Raw genomic sequence first — 21,672 nt, 5'->3', positions numbered from 1 at the left:
GAAGACATGAACAGATATTTATCTGAAGAAAACATCCAAAAGGACAACAGACACATGAAAAAGTGCTCAGCATCACTCGGCATCAGGGAAATTGAAACCACAGTGAGATACCACCTGGCACCAGTCAGAAAGCCTAAAATTAACCAGTCAGAAAATTATAGGTGTTGGTAAGGACGCAGAGAAAGGGGAACCCTCTTGCACTGTTGGTGGGAATGCAAGCTGGTGCAGCCATTCTGGAAAACAGTATGGAGGTTCCTCAAAAAGTTGAAAACAGAGCTACCTTACAACCCAGCAATTGCACTACTGGGTATTTACTCTAAAGATACAAATGTAGTGATATGAAGGGGCATGTGCACCCCAATGTTTATAGCAGCAATGTCCACTATAGCCGAACTATGGAAAGAACCTAGATGTCCATCAACAGATGAATGGATAAAGAAGATGTGGGGTGTGTGTGTGTGTGTGTGTGTGTGTGTGTATTATGCAGCCATCAAAAAAGCCAAAATTGTGCCATTTTCAAGGACATGGATAGAACTAGAGGGTGTTATGCTAAGTGAAATACAACAATCAGAGAAATACAAGTATCATATGATCTCAGTGATATGAGGAATTTCAGAAATAAGACAGAGGATTATTGGGGAAGTGGGGGGAATGAAAAAAGAAACCAGAGAGGGAAACAAACCATAAGAGATTCTTAATCTCAGGAAACAAACAGGGTTGCTAGAGGGGAAGGGAGTGGGGGGAATGGCTGGAGGATGAACATTGGGGAGGGCGTGTGCTGTGGTGAGTACTATGAAATTGGTAAGACTGATGAATCACAGACCTGTACCCCTGAAACAAATAATACATGTTAATAAAAAGATCTTTAAAAATATAAGATCAAAGCTTCAAAAAAAAAAAAAAAGATTTGAAGCTTATTAGACTAGTTGGAACAAAATTCCTGACTCAGTCTGGAAGCTATGACTACAGGCATGCATAACTCTCATTGGAATGGACTGAATTATAAGACACTGCAGGAGCCAGGGGTGGTGGAGCCCTTCTATATGGACTAGAAGAGGATAAAGAACTATTCCTGAAAGGAATATTGAGGCACTATTGCCAGGATAAATGAATGAAAGTCAAGCAAAAACAACAGATACGTTGACACTATCCTCTCTGGATGCTTTCTTCCCTCCTAAGAATTCCTTGCTTTTTTTTTTTTTTTTTTTTTGCGTTTACTACAATTAACTATTTAGCCCTTTTGTATCATGATAACACTCTATTTAATCTTGGTAGAAAGCAAGGAAATGTCACCTTCTGGATCTAAGCCTTCTGGAAAACGTGCTTTCATACTCATACAAAATTGACTCCCATTTCACAAACGATGGGAAGTCTGGTAAGAGGACCCCAGGGAATTTCTGTTCTTACTACTTGCTCTGTATCTCTAAATTTGCAGAGTTCCCTATCAGCTTCCATTTCACCTGATACTGACGCCTCACTCCCTACCACTCTGGTGTAAGTGAGACCTTCCCCATCTTCCTTCATTCCTCAAGCACTTTCAAGGCTATTTAGGGAAACAAACGTTTTGTGAAGGTTTGAGAAAATAAGGGAGGATAATGGCTAGCAATCATAGGAGATATATCAGGATTCTTTTGGTTAAGAGTGATGAAAATCCAGGGCCCCTGGGTAGCTCAGTTGGTTAAGCATCCATCCAACTCTTGGTTTTGGTTCAGGTCATGATCTCGGGTTTGTAAGATTGAGCCCCCCCCACCACCACATTGGGCACCACATTCAGTATGGAGTCTGCTTGAGATTTTCTCTCTCCCTCTCCCTCTGCCCTCTCTCCTCTCTCTTAAATAAATCTTAGAAAAAGAGTGATGAAAATCCAACTGCAACTTAGCTTAGGCTAAATAATAAACGTGGAGGTTCATGCAATTACGAAGATTCAGAGTTGGTCTTAACTAAAGCTCAGCCACAGACTTAAATGATACCAGGAGTCCATCTCTGCCCTCTGCTAGTCTTTTAAGTGCTGTTTTCACCCTCATCCATACAGACTCTGTCTACATGAGGAGATAATGGCTGCTATTTCCCCAGTCAAGTGTGCTTAAGCTCATGAGCCAAAAGGAAAAGGAGTGGGGGTGGGAAGAAGGGAACACTAGAACCCAGTCCAACACCCCTCCAATTAATATGCAACTAAAATCCCCAGATACAGGAAAGAGAATTTTTTTTACATTATTAAGTGTCTTATAATCCCCAAAAGATTAAATGTAAATATAGAAATGAAGATTGAATTATATATGTATTACTATCAGGTGTTCAGAAATAATCTATAAATGTCATTTAAAATACTTGTCATATTTTAAGAAAATATAGCATATTAAAGAATATAATGGATGAATCCTATCTAATTCAGAGTTTTTAATTGAGTATTGATTTAAACTTAGAATTTTAAGCTGAAAGAATAATAATTTTATTAAAACTATCATTGGCATTTCAAGAAGTTGTCATTTGTCATATTTATATGTTTAATTAAATAGAATTACAAATATTTATTTGGGAAGGTTTCATTTATGAAGCAATTGAAGCATTTAAAAGGAAAAATTGAGTGTATTAGATTTATCCATTCATGAATTCCTTCCTTCAACAAAACTTAACTGTGTGCCCATCCCCCACATCTGTTCACTTTTGAGAAACCAGTCCACCTCTCTGTTTATTTATCTGTCTTCCCTTACCAAACTGAAGGTCTGCCATCATAATTACTTCCTTGCACCTAGTCCAATGTCTGGCCCCAGAGCAAGCACTCGGGAAATATATATTGAATGAATGAATGAGCCATATGAGGCCCAAAATGCAATCAGCTTTTAAAAATTATGACTGTTATCTCCCTGTTATCTTTGGATTTTAAGGACCATCAGTTTCTATTGCATTATTGGGTTCACTTAGGGGCCCACCTTCCATTTCTTTCCTTGTAATAGCTGAATGACATTGATTCACCTTCTGCTTAGAGGGAGGTAACTTGTTCATTCAGCTAATATGAGGGGTAGAATCACAGGGTACGCAAGGGGAGAAACAGTGAATCCTGTGTGCAGCTGGAATACAGTTTGTGAAGGGAAACACAACTGAAATGGTAAGCCACAACCAATGTGTATTGGGCCTTGGACATCTGATTAACAAGCGACAAATGTATACATGAAGGTTAAAAATTCAATCACAAAGAAGCCTTTGACGCAATCCACAGTATGCTTTAGGAAGATTAATCAGATTTTCATTTGGAGGAAAAATTACAAGAGTTTACCATTTAGTAATAAGGAATATGGGTTTTGAAGTCGTATCGCTCCGATTTCATAATGATTCTCTGCAATTTACCAGCTGTGCGAACTTTAGCAAAAAACTTAACCTCTCTGAACCTGAGTTGCATTATTTATAAAATGGGGTCACAATTCATTGGATTAAATGTGATGACGTATTGAAATGACTGGTAGAGAGACACTGTGAATAAAAGAATGCAAAACCAAAACAAACACAATGAAAGTGAGACTTTGCAGGGGAGAGACTAGAGCCAGGATGATTAAAGAGAAAGAAACACAATTAAGAAGCAGTGTCACAGAATCCCATAGGGGAACGAAAAGTGAGTTAAAGAGGCTGCTCACAGTTATTCAAGTGTAGCTGCTAACAGCTTGGTCTCACTAGGTGCCTGCTGTGTTGCGGGGTATCCTGGTATTCCCCTGAAATGTTCTTTGTATGTGTCTCCCAGCCTGCCTGGGAACAGAGACTGGTTCTTGGTCATCTCTGCAGCCCTAGTGTCTAATATATTCCCGGTTTCCATGAAATCTTCTTAATAAATGTCAACTAATAATAAATTGTTCTTGACATTTCAAACGATTTTCTAAAGAGAAACTTCTTTGTTCTCGTATCTCTAGAGATCAGGCTAAAAGATCTGGCCTAGATGTAGTGACAGGGAACACACAATACGGGTAGTTGTAAAAAAAAAAAAAAAAAAAAAAAAATCTTGTTAGTTTCTTAAGTTTCATCCTCAATCTTTTCACTTTCCTATGACATAACTTTGATCTGGTGCAGTTTGGTCCAAAAATAAATATAAAAAACAAAGGCCTTGTTGCTTGATTCTTCACTACAGAGCTCAGGCTTACAAAAGCCTCCCATGTAGATTCTTCTCTCTGTTTCTCTTTCTCTTCCTATTTTCCTTCATTATCTCTCTCTTTTTTTCAACTTGCTGTTTATTTTGGTGTTTTTTTCCCTAATTAATCACCTTGTGTTTGGTTTTGAAACTGCAATTCTCTATGTATATACCTATGTATAATATCGTTTCTTAGGATTTCCTTATGTAATTTGGTAAAGTTTAAAATGCTTTGAAAATGAACTTCAGAAATAACACTTGCTAAGAGTTCATCCCTTGCATCTTCAACTATAGCTGAGAAGGAAAGAAAAGAGGCCTTTGGACAGTGACATAGTAACAGCTAAGCTTTGTGGAGTTTTTGATGCATGCTAGGCACTGTTCTAAGTGGGTTACGAATATTTCCCCACAAAGAACAGAAGAGAGCAAAGATGTGGAGAAACTGGAATTCTTGTGCACTGCTGGTGAGAATGTGAAATCGTGCAGCTGATATGGAAAAATTAAAAATAAAATTACCATATGATCCAGCAATCCACTTTTGGATATTTATGTGAAAGAATGGAAAAGTGGATCTAGAAGAGAGATTTGCAAACTCAAGGTAACTGAAACATTGTTCACGATAGCCAAGACAGAGAAACAACCCAGATTTCCATAGATGGATGAATGGACAAACACAATTTTGTATATACATACCATGGAGTATTATCCTACCTTAAAAAGGAAGGAAATTCTGACATGTGCCACACAGGGATGAAGCTTAAAGACATTATGCTAGGTGAAAGTAGCCTCACACAAAAGGACAAATAATATATGTTTCCACTTATCTAGAGACAAAAAGTGGAATAGTTGCCAGGGGCTGGGGTCCTGGGCAGGGATGGAAGTTGTTTAGTGGGTACAGAGTTTCAATTTGGGGAGATTTAAAAAAAAAAAAAAAAAAAGGTTCTGGAGGTAAATGGCAGTCATTGTTGCATGACAATGTAAATATAATTATTGCCACTGAAATCCACTTAAAAATATTTAAGATGGAAAATTTTATGTTATGTATATTTTTACACAATTTAAAAAAAACATGTAAAGAATGATTCATGTGCAAACTCAAAACTATTTGTACTGGTTCGGTTACCAGGCTTTTTGTCACCTGTGCTAACAAAATCTACATATGTCCAAAAAAAATTAAACAAATGAGGTTGTTGGTAAATTAAAGATGGTGACAAATTCTTTGCTACTCCTTCAATTAAGAGGTGGAGTCTTATTTTTTTTCCCCTTGAATCAAGGCTGGCTTTGTGTCTTCTTGACCAATAGACTGTGGCAGAAGTAACTTCTGGGATCCAAGGCTAGATCATAAGAAGTCCTCCTATATTGCTTGGAACAGCTCACTCTCTGCATGTACAGTCTCTGAGAGCTCCCTCGGCAAGCATTTTGTTGTGAGAAATCCAAACCAGAGAAAGATACTCCAAAGAGGGATTCCAGCCTGAATTGCCAATAACATAACATAATAGCATTCATTTGAGCCTGAAGTAAACTACAGTTTCAGCTGACATCTGACTGCAAATGTGTAAGAGACCTCCAAGCTAGAACCACACAGCCAAGTCCAGTCAACCCACAGAATCATGATAGATCATAACAAATTGTGTTAAACCACTAAAATCTGCTGTGGTTTACTATGTAGGTACCATAATGATGTCCATTTATACTTGAAAAACTTGAAGCTGAGAATGGAAATGCTTGCTCATGGTCTCTGCCAGTAAGCAGAGAAACTCATACTTGAAGCACATATTTCTAAACTTCTAGAATTGTAACGCCTGCACTGCTGACCACTGAATAGTCTTTCAGTTGAAATAGCTTTAAAAGGATTTACTTCTCAAAATTTCCTGTATTTAATTCAGAGCTGAGTTCTGCCACATTACTCAACTCCAAGGGTAATGTGGATGACCCCAATGTGCACGGTACCTCCTGCAGTTGTGCATTACACAGGCCCCAGAGCCATAAGGAGGAGACCTGAACAAACCTGTCCCCTATCCTCAACCAGACCTTGTTCTCTTAAGTGTTAATGCCTTCTAACAAATGGTCAGCCCTTGTCTAAGGGCCTAAGAAATTTCAAGGGAGAAGAGAGGTTGGTACTAGAACCTATGGGAGTACCAGAAGTAAGACATATTTAAAAATTTAATTAAGGGGCGCCTAGGTGACTCAGTAGGTTAAAGCCTCTGCCTTCAGCTCAGGTCATGATCCCAGGGTTCTGGGATCAGACCCTACATCGAGCCCCACATCGGGCTCTCTGCTTGGCAGGGAGCCTGCTTCCCTCCCTCTCACTGCTTGTGATCTCTGTCTGTCAAATAAATAAATAAATAAAATCTTTGAAAAAAATTTAATTAAGGGGCGCCTAGGTAGTTCACTCTGTTAAGCGTGAATCCTGTGTCGGGCTCCCTGCTCCTCGGAGAGCCAGCTTCTCCTTCTGCTTCTCTCTCTCTCTCTCATGAATAAAAAATAACATTTTTAAAAAAACTAATTAAAAAGCAGGGAGTAAGAATAAAAAAAAAAAAAACAGTGGTTCAGGGCCATTTAGCATAGGGCAGATTTTACTGTAGAGGGCAGAGCTTCCCTGGTGATGCTACTGTATTAGAGCAGGGAACACTAGCTTCCGACTCTAATAAAAACCCACATCACCAAGGAACATAAAAATCTTGGGAGTTTAGTAAAGGGAAGCACATCTTCTACCTTAAAATGTTAAAACTTTGGTGCCTGGGTGACTCAGTCGGTTAAGTGACCAACTCTTGATTTTGGCTCAGGCCATGATCTCAGGGTCCTGAGATTGAGCCCCACATCTGGCTGTGCACTAAGCAGGGAGTCTACTTGTTCCTCTCCCTCTGGGACCCCCCAACAAAGCAATAAATAAAATCCTAGACAAATTATGTTAAAATGAGTTTTTAAGTCTATTTATACACAGCAGGCACTGATAGCACTCAGAAAACATCTTTATTCAGCATTTATTACAATATTTGTAAATAAGCTTTCATTTCCCTTTCTAAATTTGAAGTAGGAAACATATCTTATTTGTGAGTATTTCTGGTCCCACCATAGTACTCTTTACTGAAGGAGGAATGCTAACCCCATTCGGTAATACTTCAAAGATTCAACCCATTTGCACTGAAGTAGACTTTATTCAATCCCTTGTATCTATGCCAGGATCAGTGCTAAACATTTTCATATATAATCCCTATTTGTTTTCCTAAACAAAACAGAACACAGGAAAAGCCAAGGTTTGTTTTACTGTTTGATTTATTTAAGTTCAAATATGAAAGAAATGGATGGAAGCAACTAACATGGGAACAGGACTTTATTTTCACTTACAGGAATGACTGACATGAAAATGGGGATTAAGATGAACAGTATATAAATATGATGAGGTTTTGTTGCTTTTTCTTCCCAGAGCCCTAAATCAAGACACCTGATTTGACTCCTGGAATGACATAGCTGGAACTGTGACTGCCATGATAAGCTGAAACCTATGATGCTAAACCATAGTAGGGAAAGAGGAAAAACCAGTTTGGGCATCAAGAAGGGACTAGGAAGGGCAGCACCCCCCCCCACCCCCGCCCCCAAAGTTCATCTTCAGGTCTTTTACAGCAGGGTCGTCTAGTTGGCCCTGTGTCTTGTCAAACTGGGTCTCATGCACACTAACTTTCCTAAAGGTTATTTGTATCTATTTTAGTTTATGCACTTTTATCAATTTCACTTACATGTATGCAGCGGCAAGAACGTGGGATGTGGAGGGTAAAATTCCGAGTTTCAGTCCACCTGTGTTACATTAAGTCAATCTCTGAAGAAAAAATTTTATCTATTAAACAATGAAAAAAAAACCGATTGATTCCTAACCGTCTGTCAGAGTGGTAGGGAGTTCTTGACGGGACACTCACGTGAGAGCCCTTTGGAACCTATAAAATACTATTAATTATGTGCAGAAACAACGTCCCCAAAATAGAGAAGGGCGATTTTCTTTTTTTAGCTAAACGAATTCTGGAAAAATCCCTACTGGAACGCAGTTTGCAAACGCCAAACGCAAGGTCCAAAAGCTTACCCAACGCCCCCGACAGCAGTAAAGTGAGACGCAAACCACAGAAAAGTGACTGCCGCCCCAGCCTCAGACGCTGGGCACTTCCGGCGCAGCGATTCAGTCACGGAAACTTGGACGGGCTCCATCTACCCACACACAGCCACGCTCAACATGGCTGCCATGAGACGACCACAGCATCCCACACCCAACATGGACACATGGAACGAGCCCAGCCCCGGAAGGCAACCCTCCGGAAATGCCCGAGCTGCGGCGGAAGCGGAAGCGCCGAGGCGGTGGGGGCCGCGGGAAGTGTCGGTCGCGTTTCTCCCTCCCTCTCAACCACAATAACAGACGGAGGGCCGGCGTAGGTGAGGCGGCGGCGGAATGGGCCCGGGGACCTGCAGCAGGCCCCAGAGCGGGGCGTGTGGGCGGCGGGGAGGAGGCAGCCGGGTGGGATCTCCGGGGCTCCCGAACTCCCGACCGCCTGGGCTCTCGGTCTCGGACTCCTTTCAGGCCTAGAGCTCCCGGGAGAGCAAGGATTGGGTTTGTGGGTCTTGGCCTTGTAGGCCCTGGTTGCGGGGTTTGCTTACCTTGTCCAGAGCTGGCCGAAGAGTCTAACATACAGAACCCTCTTTGGGTCTCGGGTTTCCTCAGGATGGGGGCGGGGTAGGGGGTTGGCCTGGGCAATTTATGGGACACCCTCCCACCCCGAGTGTCACGAATTTTACGATTTTTACGTTGTCAGTGATAAAGCCAGTAAGTTAAGACCTGTAGTCAGTGTACCGAGGGATGTCTCTGAGCAAGACGCAATGAGTACATTTTTTTGAGAGGCGGCCAGCTCTGGTATCAGGAGCCTCAAGTTCTAGTTTTACCTCGCCACCGACTCCCTGTGTGACCTTGCCCAGGTGCGTTACCCTCTCTGTAGCGCAGTTGGCTTATCTGTAAAATGAAAGTGTTAGTAGCCTCTGATGCATCTCCCATCTCTGAAGTTCGGGGTCTCACTCAGCTCCTTTTAAAGGAGCCTTAGAGACAGACCTGAAAAGCTTGTTTTCCCTGCCTCCTGGGTAGCCAGGAGTTGACCGATAAGAGATGTCTACCGTGTTTCTTTCCAGGCACCAAACTGGCCAAGGGCAAACTGGGTACTTAGGAAGGTTCTTGTGCAGGGAGAAGCTCTGTCCTGACGACTTCGTTTTATAAATCTAGACCAGCAGTGTGAAAACACTCCTGGGGGAAGAATGGGAGAGCTTGTTTTTTGTCTTAAAGCTGCTTTTAACTTGCTGTTACTTTGGGCAAATTCCTTTGCACTCTCTGGACTTGAGATTTCTCAGCTGGCAAATGAGCGCATTGGATTAGGACCCTGATTCTTAATCCTCTTTCCCATACGCTCAGCACAACTGAAGAAAAAAATAATGGCTTTATAAGACCAGGATATTCTGGGAGAGAGAAGAGGTGGGATGTGGAAAGCTACATATTGTGTAGTCCTATAGACTGAAAAATCTGTGCTTGTAATTTTTAATTTCTGACAGTTACTGGTTTAGGTGACCCTAAGGGTTCTTTCCTCCTTTTAAAATTTACAATGCTGTGATTTCTTATGTTCTCTTAGGGTAATGAATATGGACTTGTGTGCGCACGTGTGTGTGTGTGTGTGTGTGTGTGTGTGTGTGTTTATTTATTTCTTAAGATTTTATTTTAAAATAATCTACACCTAGCATGGGGTTCAGCCTTCGAACCCGGAGGTCAGGAGCCATATGCTCTATCAATTGAGCCAACCAGGCACCCCTTGCGTGTGTTTGTTTAAATGAATGTGTGCTTGCAGGTACACACTTCAGTGAAAAAGATACCAAGGCATAGAATAAGAAAAAAAGGAAAAACGACTTTTCAGTAAGGCGAAGTAACGTAGTAAAATAAAATTGGTCTTGCACTGGAGTTTAAGACCTTGCTTCAGCCCTTGTACTTTCTGACTTTGTGTCTTTGGACAAACCAGCTTACCTCTTTGAGTCTCACGTTTCCTTATCTGGAAGGTGAGGGGTTGGACTGGATGATTTCTAGATCCTTTTGGCACTAGAATTCTATGTTTTTTTTTATTTGAGCAGTTTGATGGATGTGGTGTGGCACCTCTTTAGGCAAGAGAGGCTATCCTAGGTAGTAGACATGGAAGTTCTGTGATGTTAGGATCTATGATGTTAGGTCAGATTAAGTGACATGCAAGATTATTTTGATATGAGCAAGCTGAAGCCAATAGAAACTAAAGAAAGGCATTAGAACCTGAGGGGCAGGAAAGCCCTCGACCAGATGGATGATTGAAGATATTGGGAAGTTTTAAATGGGAGAGGGGTATTTTTGGTGAGGGTAATGAAAGATAATTTAGATTATAGTAATGGAAATGACTGAGTTATAAGAAACTGGTGTTAGAGTCTACCTGCATTCTAAGTAAGTTTCATGGGAAGACAGACTTTTCAACACCTGGCACTTAGTAGGCAGTAAATGATAGGGTAGATAATGTATGAGCAGATAACAGCTATCAAGAAAAGGAGGAGTTTCTCCATAGAATTGTTATTAATTGGATACAGAATGAGAAATTGGTTCAGAATTATGAAAATTCTATCGGACAGGAGATCCCAAAGTTTTCTGGTTAGTTGTAAGTTAGTTTATCTCTTCTTTGTAAAGTGTGTTAATAAGAGACAAACGTGCTTGGGAAAGCCTGATGTGGTCTGAGGACAGGATTAATTAATAGAATAAGTCAGGGATGGTGGAGAATGTTGACAAGATGGTAGAGGTATAGGAAGATTTTTAGATGAGACCTTTAGGGAGTGAAGGAGTGAACTCATACAGGATTTTTGTAGATATCACCAATTGTCAGAATTGTGAATAGTAGGTACTAAAACCTTTACAGTGGAAATAGAGGATTAAAAGGAAAAGAACTTGATATTGCAAGGAAATGTTAGGCCTCCCTTGCAAGAAGTGGAGATAGCCTTAAGGGTTAGGGATTAAAATAGATGGGGATAAATTTGGGGGCAAACAGAATGAACTGAATTAATAGAGGATAGTATAGTTCTGTTTGGGAAAAGAGGAGATTTGACTGGCCATTTGGAAGGAGAAGAGACCACACCTAAGAGAAATTGTATTGTGGAAGGACACCCTGGCTTGAAGAATACACACAGATAACTCAGGTTACTACTTAGAATGTACTTGCACCACCCGGACAATGAAGGTGCTTCCAGTGGCTAAGGTCTGCCAAACAGACAGCCACCAGGATACCCAGGACTGCTAAAAGCTGTGGTGTGGGACCCTAAATTAGATGGACCACAAACCCTAATTTGTGAAGCAGGGTGTGGCCAGCAGCAATTCTGTCAGAGCATCCAGAAGCCCATCTCAGAGCACTGGGGAATAGCTCTGGAATGCAGAGGGACAATTGAGGTGCAGAGCCTGACTTGATGATAGGGTGTGTAATGTATGCTGAGAAGTTTGAAGACACTTAATACATGCCCTTGGGCAAGTGACTTATCCTCTCTGGTTCTGTTTGTCCATCTGAAAATTGAGGGAGCTGGTCTTAAGGACCTCTGGATGAACTTTGATGTGTCTGTGAAGCCCCTGAAATTGTGTATGAAATTCATAGTGCATGAGTATATTTTATTTTCCTCTTGGGAAGAAGATGTGCAGCTTTTACCATAGCCTCAGATGGGTTTGTGACCCACAAAAAAATTAAGAACTGTGTGACTGAGTAGCCTCTGAGGGCCCCTTCAGTTTTTTACATTGTGGGATTCTACACTTCTGTCAAAATGACATTTCTTTGAGATTTGGAGTCTGAGTCTCCAGAACTTGGCTGGCCCTAGAAATGACACCTCGTGCTGCAAAATAGATTCATCATGTATTTGTACTCACCTCTCTCTTACCCTCTGTGACTCCTCTGCTAGATCTGCTTCAGTGTTTCATCTTCACCTGCTGTTGATTTTTCCTTCTTAGCCCTTTCCCTTCTAAGCTACTGCTGCTTTGCACCTTCCCTCCTTTTATGAGTTTCTCAAGTGGCAAATGGTGATATGTGGGCTATAGGGGTAGGAAGAAACCAAGATACAGAAGGCTATTTTTCTGTTCTCACTTGCTTTTGTCCTTTATCCCACTAAAAGAAAAGCAGTTAAGAGAGAGAGTGCACAGACAAGAGAGGCAGCATCACCATATGGATTTAGCTCATTTTGCGCACTATTTTCTTTTCACACAGAGTTGCCAGGCCTTTGTTACTCTCAGCATAGCCACCTCAATGAAGATGAAGCCAGCTTTAGCTGAAATAATTTTGTTGTCCTTTATGGAGTTTGAATGGTGGTAAGGGCAAATAGATGAATTCTCTAACAAGGAAGATTTTTTAACTCCTGGATATTTCCAGGACACCTACTTGGAGAGGACTGATGGCTTTCCCCTGACTCTGGGTCCTGACTTGTTAAACCCCTACATGTGGGATGGAGATCTTATCTTTTACCCTGGCCTTCATCTCCACGTGTCCCCCAGAGGCTTCCCGCAGGGGAGTCACTACTCCACTCGCTGCCGAATAGGTAGCTACATAAATAAGTCTTCAATTCTAGGCATACAGAAAATCTATGTATAATTTCACCTAAAAAAATGCTGCTAATTTAGGCCCTTCGACAGTTAGTGTTAATGCATACTGTAAGTTAAATAGATTTTTGTAGGCTCGCTAGGGACCCTATCTCTGCATAATGTTCTATAAAGTCATATCTGTAAGTACTTCTGAGTCCTAAACAAGTGAACATTTATAAACCAATGATATTTAAGGTGCAGTCTATTTGGTTTAAAAATTCAAGTGTCGGTTGTACACTGAGGCATTAAATCTGATTCCCACAAAATCACAGCTTGCAAAATAATAAGAAACAGCAAAAGGCAGAATCAGAAGATGAGGGTATAAATAGTGATATAGATTTGGTGAAGAAAAAGAAGGGAGAAAGGCTAGGAAAGATTTTTACTTACAGGATGAAAAGTCGGAAACATCCTATTCCTGAAAGGCGAGAGCTGTCAAGATTCTTAAAAGTGAAGCATGTGCTAAAAATATGATAAGCTGGAGAATTCATCCGTGGTTGGATTGGTCAAAACTGGTTAATAATAGTCTTGTTGAGGCATTTGTAGGTGCCGGTAGCTGTTTGTTCTGTGTTTCCTGATTGGATTAAAATCTGGTTGCATTTTGCTAGGTTACAAGCTTGTTATTGAGATTGTGGAGGAAACTCAGAGGGCAATGGTCCCTAGCAGCCCGAAGCTACTGGATGCCTCTGGAATAATGGAAAGACTGATGGATGTTCATACATCAGATATTTGAGGATTTATTATGAGCAAAGACTTGTTTTCACCTAGAGGCAGGAGACTGAGATTTCTTCCCTTTTCCTGGCTGAAAATGGCCAAAAAAATACTATACAAGTTTCTATAGGAGAAGCACATGTTCAGTCTCAACAGGGAGCTCAAAAGAGGGGAGAAGTTTTCACAGAGGACTTAACATTTAAACTAGATTTTGATAACAGATTAATGCTGTTTTAGGCAAAAAAGGGAAGGAAAGGACATTCTAGTCGGAGTTAATAGCTTATTAGGAATGAAAGATCAATATTTGGGGGAACTAAGGTTACTGGTGGGTCAGGAGTGAGTGTCCTGAAGAACAAGTAATTAAGGATTGAAAGATGAGATTGGGAAGGTGCCATGAATGAAATTAGAAAGATTTTATCCTGTGGAAACTAGAATTCCTTTTGGGCTGATTTGTTTTTTGTTTGTTTTTTAAGGGGTATAATATGCAAAACAAATCTAAATGTTCAAATAAGGGAGAAGAATAGGAAAAGTAATCTTTGTTACTTTACTAAACCTCTGTTCTCCCCAGAGGTAGCCACTGTTGATATTTTGTTGTGGACCTTTCCAGAAACGTCCCATACAGACACCAGCATATTTGTCCTTTTTCTCTAATGCAAATGAGGTAATGCTTTTGAATGACCTACATTTTGCTTTTTTCACTTAATGTGCAATCAGAGGAATGGTTTAAAAACATAATTCTGGTTTCAGTGTGGAGTATGGTGTGGTAAGCATTTATTTATTCAGCAAATTACTTATTGTCGGCCTATTGTGCGGTAGGCTTTGTTCCAGGCTCTAGGGAAATCACCGAGGAAGCCATTGTCATCCAGGTGAAGGTTGATAGAGACCTGAAAGCCTGAGGAAGGGGATGCAAGAGCAGTATTGTGGTAAGATTGGTAAGAATAGCCGATCAAGGGCCTGAAAAGTGAGAGATCCCAGAATATTGAGGCTGATTTCACAGTTTCTGTTTTGGGCATCTGGTAAACTAGAGTAGGGAAAGTAGGGGTGTGTCTGTCTGTCTGTCTGTCTGTGAATGTGTTTTGGGGGGGTGGTTGTGGAGAGTTCAGTTTGTATATACTTTGGAAGGATGTTCAAAGTACTGAGATGAAGGTTTCTGAGAGGAAGTAAGTGTCAGAACTCCTGAGAGATAGGAGCCAGAAGTGGATTTTTTTTTCTTTTCTTTTCTTTTTTTTTTTTTTTTAAGTATATTTGTAGTAGCAGTAGTGGAATACAGAGTGGATATAGTTGTCTCAGGCAGAAGAGAATTCTAGGGTGAATTGGTAAAAGAGACTGAGGAGTGCTCATAGAGGAACGAAGAGGACCAAGAGAATATCAATTTGGAGGTCGCATGATGTGAGCGTTTCAAAGAAAGAGTGGTTAACAGTGCCCATACTACAAATGGGTCAGGTAGGGGAGCCTTGAAGAGGGTATATTGGATTTCATGATGAGGAAGTCAAAATAACTTTAGAGCAGTTTTGGGAGCCATTGTAAGATGGAAAGATTGATTTTGCTGGGGAGAGAGCAGTTAATAGGAAAAGGTAGGTAGTGATAGGAACAGAGGAGTATATTTGTAACTGTTTTTGTGGGGTGTTCTGAGTACAAACATTTATTTCTCCCAAGGTCTGTTAACCAAAATGGGATGGACAACATATAAGCTTTTGAGAAGGCAAAAGAGAGGTCACAAATTCAGTGCAAGGTAGCTCACGCACCTACTTTCTGCAGAATCGCTTAGGTCTGTACTGCTGGGTGCTTGTTGATCCTAATCCGCACACAGTTGTGTAAAGGTATTTCTTTGGTTTCCTAGGCTGTGGCTGAAGAGACAACAAATTCGAGGGGGGCTTAGAGGTAGGTATAGGGGTATGTCTGTGCATGTGTGCGTGTGTGGAACGCAGGGAGAAGCGAGCATGCTGCCACCTGTGAGAAATTACAAGTGACCTGTCAGTGAGGGAAGAGACCAAAACACACACAGGCACAGGAAATCGGAGGATTCACTTAGTCATGCAGTTTGTTCCCATTTATTGGTGATGCAAAGAATTCCCAAGAACTCCGCAGACTTCTGTAGTTCCTGAGGAGAGGTATCATAGAATATAATGGATATTCATATTGATGTCCCGAGGTCATCAAGACAAGGTTAAGTTTTATTGAGTCCACTTTGTAGGAAAATAAAAAGTCCGTTTTAGAAAGTTTCAATAGTAAAGGATTATAATTAGGAAAAAGGAAAAGGTGGTCCATGACATGGAGCCAGTACTCTTCTAGAGAAGCACTGATTTGGAACTGTACTTGCCTGCATCACAGCAGCATGATGCAATTTAAGCTCTCATCTAGAGTTCTCTGAGTTTGAGTCCAAAGCATTTTGGAGAATTTTACCGGTGATAGTTGACCATGCTACTTAGAGGACACTGCTTTTACATGGTTCCCTCTTAAGCTGACCAATAAAATAAAACAAAACAAAGCCGTCTGGGTGCTTGCTCATCTGACTTGAATTCTCCTTCACCCTCCATCCATTCCTTTTTCTCCCTCCTCCCTTCTCTTCCTTTGTCACCAAAGCTTATTCTAAAAACAGACAAAATATACATACATTTGACACAAAAGTGAGTTAACCTTCGCTCCTTAATGTTTACAGGAGAGGGAAAAGGGTGATTTTATTCTCCATCTGAAGTTGTACATAAGTAATTAGTTTTTGAGCAAAAGGTCTGTATATTTTATCAGATTTATAAAGGGACCTCGGACCCACTGATAATGTCTAATTCCTTCACTTTATAGGTGGGAAAATGAAGAATTAAAAGATGACTCAAGTTCATAAAAGTAGTTTGGCAGATCCAGAACTAGAACCCAATATTCCTCTTCTGCCTTCTGTGTGAGGGGCAGTTCTAGAATCAGGAGATCCCAGAACTGGAAGGGGTTTTGTTAACCTAGTTTAACTATTTTACCTTACAGGTGAAGAAATTCATGCTTGGGAAAGTTGAGTGGATTATTAAGAAGCAACAGTACAAAATAGAATCCAGAACTCCTGAGTCCTTCCATTTTATTTATTTTTTATTTTTATTTTTCTGCTCATTCTAAATAATGCATTTTTATATTCTCTACTGCTTTTCAGAAAAAGATATTCTGTGCATTTTGTATAATGTTTTTATTAATTTGAATGTAGTCTGTATCTTTCTTTCTCTTTTATAAAATAAACATCATTTTACAAACTAGGTTTTTGGGATCATTTCTGAGTCTGGAGTTGGTGCGCTTTCATCTTCTCTACTCTGCTTGCTTTCAGGTGCTTTGAATTCAAGTTATCAAGAGGGAAGATTTGTTCTTTGATACTGGAGCTAACACAGCAATGGGTCCACGAAAGAAAAGTGTTAAAACATGTCTCATGAATAATGAAATCGTTGAGGAAGCATTACCTGATGAAACAAAGGACTATATGAATCAACTTTCACATGAAGTGCTTTGCCATATTTTTAGGTAAGATTTTGTTTGATTGACTTTTACCCCCGCCCCCTAGCATGTGTAAGTAGGAACAAATTCTAGGAGTGTTCTGTCTAGCATGGTAGTCACTAGCTACCTATGGCACTGAAATAGAAGTGAAATTAACTTAAAAATCAGTCCAGTTCCTCAGTTACACTAGCCTGTATGTCTTGTGGCTGCTGTGTAGGACAGCTTACACAGTGAAGATAGAGAATACTACTTTGGTTGCAATAAGTTCTATTGTATAGCCATTTTCTACATTAACATCTCAGGCTTCTCGAAATTCATAGTGACTGATTTGTTGACTTTTGTTATTACAGTACCATGTGTGTACAACATAAGGCAGTGTTTCTGACTTTTTTGACTACAACCCACAGTGAGAAACATTTTCTTCATACGCACATATATGTAAGTGATTGGAATCAAAGTTTCATGAAATAATACCCATCGTTACTGTATGCAGTGCACACATTAAGTTGTTTTATAGTAAATTTTTTCCAAAATCTTTTTTTAAATTACAGTTTTGTCCAGACTTCATTATAAACAAAAGTCAAAGAAATCAAAACAAAAAACCCCAAAAACCTGTCACTTCCAGTTTCCCCTGCTTTCTTCTTTCAGTCATTATCCATTTAAATAAACAACCCTAATACACTTTGGCTCTGGAGTTGGAGACCTGAGTTTAAATCACGAGTCTTTCATTTACTTGCCTTGGACCAGGGATCAATAAAGATGTTAAGATTCAGTGAGATAATGCTTTTGAAGCACTCAGTACACTGCATAGCATAAATGCTTGTGGACTGTTGGTAGTTTTGATCCCGTTCTGCCTTTGTTCATATTGCTATATGGTCTTCATAATGAGCACTATGTCACTCTGTGCTCACTATGACACAATAATTAACTATGTCACAATAATTGGGACATAACTAAGTCACTATGACAGAATAACTCTTCTCTTGTAGTCTGATGTCTGGATTGTTTTCCAGTTTTTCTCTTATACAATTGCAATGAACTTTTCCAAGCATTTGGATTTTCCACTATTTTATTTACCTAGGGGAAATTTCCATTTATGAAGTTTATAGAAGTGTTCTGAATTTTTTAAAACTACTGAATATTTGCAGAAAAAGAAATTTTATTTTTTAAAATATTTATTTGAGAGAGAGAGAGAAAGAGTAAGCACAAGCAGGGAGAGGGGCAGAGAGAGAGAGGGAGAAGTAGACTCCCTACTGAGCAGGGAGCTTGATGCGGAACTCAATTCCAGGACCCTGAGATCATGACTTGAGCCATAGGCAGACACTTAACCAACTGAACCACTTGGGCATCCTAGGAAATTTGAAAGTAGGGATAGCAGAGCTACTTTAGGGAACCACAGACATTTTATTTCTCTTTTCTAACATAAATTTGGATTTATCTTCTTTAGTATTTTAGTCTTTATCATCTACACTTCGTTGTTGTGTGACATAGCATAGTTTTGGCATAGTTCAGTTCTGTCTGGGAATAGGAAGTCCAAAATAACAGAATTTTTTTAACATAACAAAATGATACTGAAGTTCATTTGGTGGAAAAATGTCTGAAAACTTTTCAGAAAGTTTCTTTAGAAAAGGAGTCTAACCCTACCATACAACAATTGTCCCTACAATACAACAGTTGAAGATTTGGTACTGGAGACGTTAAGCAGATAGCTGGGTAAAACCGTTTCCAAATTAAGCCCCATATGGGGATTCAAACTTATGTCGGGATCTGGTTTTGATGGTATTCACATCAATGAGGAAAAGCTGAGTGGATTAATCAGTGATGATGCCATAACCCAGGAATCACTTGGAGAAAGTAAAAAAAGCATGTTCCTACCTTCCATATCTGATACCAAATCCTAAATGCATCAATGAATTAAACAATAAAGCTGTTAAAATCGGGGAAGAAACCATATGTAAAATTGTTCCTAGGGATGTATGTTAGGTATTTGAATAATAAGAAGGCATATTATAAACAAATTGGACAATATTTTAAGTTGAGAGTGGATATGATAATATTTTGCAGTTTAAGCAGAACATTCAAATGGAAGGAGTGGAATCTAGTGTCACATCTTTTTAAAAATGTATTTGAAATGCCTACAACTCTTTGATTATTTGTCTTTGAAGAAAAAATACATTTCTTTTTCTCAGGGCAAATATGATGTAAGATCATCTTTGTGAGACTACTGATCTGTTTGGATTTAGAGGGAGTATATTTACTCAGGCATATACTTTGGATAACAATCAGTGATTTGAGGAAAAAATACTTCAGTGTATAAGTTGAAAACAAATTGACTGTTTTTCGTTGTTTATAAAATGTTTACAATTTCTGGAAATTATCCTACTTACATCTGAGATATGGAGACTGTAAATTAAGTTAGCAATAATACTTTTTTTTGTAGAAAATTATATTTTATTTTATTCTCTTTAAATAGTTTGAAGGGGAAGAGAGAGTGCCAGAGGTAGCAAACATGGAGCAGAAATGCTCAGCAGGCATACTTGGACTTTTCTTTTAGAATTAGCTTAGTTTTTAGGAATTAGAGTCAGACCTAACCATGTTGACATCCTTGCTCTTCCTTCCTCTTTCTAGCTGTTGATTTTCTGCAGGTTAACTTTTTTGAGCTGATTTCACCACTTTAATAGCACCTGCTATGTCAGTGAGTGTTCTAGCAGGAAACAAGTTATTTACACTTGACTGGAATTTGAAGATCATTTAATGAAGGGACTATTTATAGAGGTTTAGTTGGGGTTAAGGGAGCTAATAAGGAGTGCTAAAGAATTCACCTAGGAGACTAGGAATAGCAGAAAGCCTTTGCCCATGGTATGTGTTGGCCTAAACCACCCAATAGCGGGAAGGGTAGGGAACACAGCCTAGCAGAGAAAGAAAGAAAGAAAATGGATTGGGGGAGGGCAAATAAAGAACCACCTACTTGGTCAAGTTGTGAAATAGTGACTGTAGTACAGTGTCTGTGATATAATACAAGCTTTGTCAAGGGTAGTTTTTACTCTTTTTTTTTTTTTTTTAATTTAGTTGTGTATGGAGGGGTGTTCAGGAAGAGAGAGAGAGGTGAGATTTTCTGATCTTTCAAAATACATTGCTTTTATTGGAAACAACAAAAGTACAGGTTAGTTGAAAAGTTTCAAGAAGGAAGAGTTAATGGAGAGTTGGAAAAGAGGAAATTATAGTTGAAATGAGATGTTTTCATTTAATGCTTGTGCAATACTCGTGTGTGATCTAAACGGTAAAAAGATCTAGGGAAAAAATTATATACTATAAACTTGGGATACATGTATGTTGATGGAGAAGATAGAGTTTCTGGGTGTGTTGAGGGAGCAGAAAGGAATTTTTTTTGCTACTACAGGAAATGGTTTCTGTAAAAGCTATAAAATTATATTGGCCGTGTTTAAACTGATTAGTTCTCTCTTTCTCAGGTTCCCTTATCATCAGGCCTTGAAATTCGCTGAGATCCTTTTCCTTCCTTTTTTTTTTTTCCCCCTCGAGATTTTCTTTGTTTGTAAAAGCTTAAAAGGAGAAAAGCAGGTTTTAGCAAATATCTTATGGAGAGAACTCAGTATTTATTTGGATGCTTGAGTATTTGCTGACTCATCTGTTTTTAGTGAAAAGCTTTATGTGCATGTTAATCTTAAAACCCTGCAAATATTCTTAAGGTCTTATTTCATTCAAGGCATAGGAGAATGGATGAAGGACAAAAAGTAACCTGTTGGTGAGAGGAAGTACTTACCACTTGATAAATATGAGTTTCTTTCTCTCACAAAGGTACCTCCCTCTGCAGGATATCATGTGTATGGAATGTCTCTCCAGGAAGCTAAAAGAAGCAGTGACCCTATATCTGAGAGTGGTGAGGGTTGTGGATCTCTGTGCAGGGCGGTGGTGGGAATACATGCCGAGTGGTAAGTGGATCTAGCCTGTTAAGGTACCCTGGAGTCCTACTGGAACCTCATAATATTCCCACCAAATGTTACTTGTCTTAAGATAGGCAATATAAGTCACCTTGTAGGTAGGGAGGCAGAATTTATCTAAATTAGTTAGGTTCATTTGGGTCAAGAAAATGTGTTTTGCCTGAGGCTTTACTGGTTTTGTTCCTTAAGGGGCTATGTCAGCCCGTTCCACACATGTAGCACTGGAGAACTTAACATACATTTATTATATTAGACAAAGTGGCCTTTGTTCCATGATGTAGGTTTTCATAGGTTCCCTGTAACCCTTAATGGCATCCTCTAATTAAACAGATATTAATCAATTTGTGTAAAGCTGCCCTAGCAAGCCACAGAAATTGCATTTCTGGCACTTTCATTTCTTTAGCACTTTTGGAAGGCTTTACAGGGTCTTAAGAGATTCTCAAATAAGGCATTGGTCTTGTAGACGAAGAATTCAGAGTTAGTAGCCTAAGCACACAAGTGGATCTCAGGTAAAGAGACCAGAAAAGAATGTTGATGACTTCGTTAAACAGAATACACCTGAAAGGGAAGAATTAAAATGAAGGGCCAGTCAAGGCTTGTTTTTAGCTAACACCAATTTGTTAACTAGAAACTTCTAGTTATTGTTGTATACCAATTTTGAATGTCTTGTTTAGACATTTTATCAGCATTATGCAGATCCTGATATTTTGAAAATGGGATAAGGGTGGTGGTGGGGGGGAGGAACCTTGGCAGAAGTGAAGTGGAACCGGATAGACTCTCTGCAGTAGTGG

General features: G+C 39.6%; 1 protein-coding gene across 8 annotated transcripts in view; it reads left to right on the top strand.

The window, feature by feature from the left end:
• Positions 1-8,433: 8,433 nt before the first annotated feature.
• The window catches only part of FBXO38 (F-box protein 38), a 54,537-nt gene continuing 41,298 nt past the window's right edge, over positions 8,434-21,672 (top strand). For 5 of the 8 annotated variants that reach the window (XM_032337397.1, XM_032337396.1, XM_032337392.1 and 2 more), the window contains exons 1-3: positions 8,434-8,530; positions 16,759-16,949; positions 20,739-20,872. In XM_032337397.1, the coding sequence (XP_032193288.1) occupies positions 16,822-16,949; positions 20,739-20,872 (262 nt within the window). In that variant the 5' untranslated portion in view covers positions 8,434-8,530; positions 16,759-16,821. Of the gene's footprint in view, positions 8,531-15,297; positions 15,339-16,758; positions 16,950-17,272; positions 17,361-20,738; positions 20,873-21,672 lie in introns of those variants that run through there. The other 3 variants (XM_032337390.1, XM_032337391.1, XM_032337393.1) reach the window with 3 other exon arrangements.

Source organism: Mustela erminea, chromosome 3 (genome assembly GCF_009829155.1).
Source record: "Mustela erminea isolate mMusErm1 chromosome 3, mMusErm1.Pri, whole genome shotgun sequence".
Taxonomy (NCBI): domain Eukaryota; kingdom Metazoa; phylum Chordata; class Mammalia; order Carnivora; family Mustelidae; genus Mustela; species Mustela erminea.
This window is presented reverse-complemented; position numbering and strand designations above follow the sequence as displayed.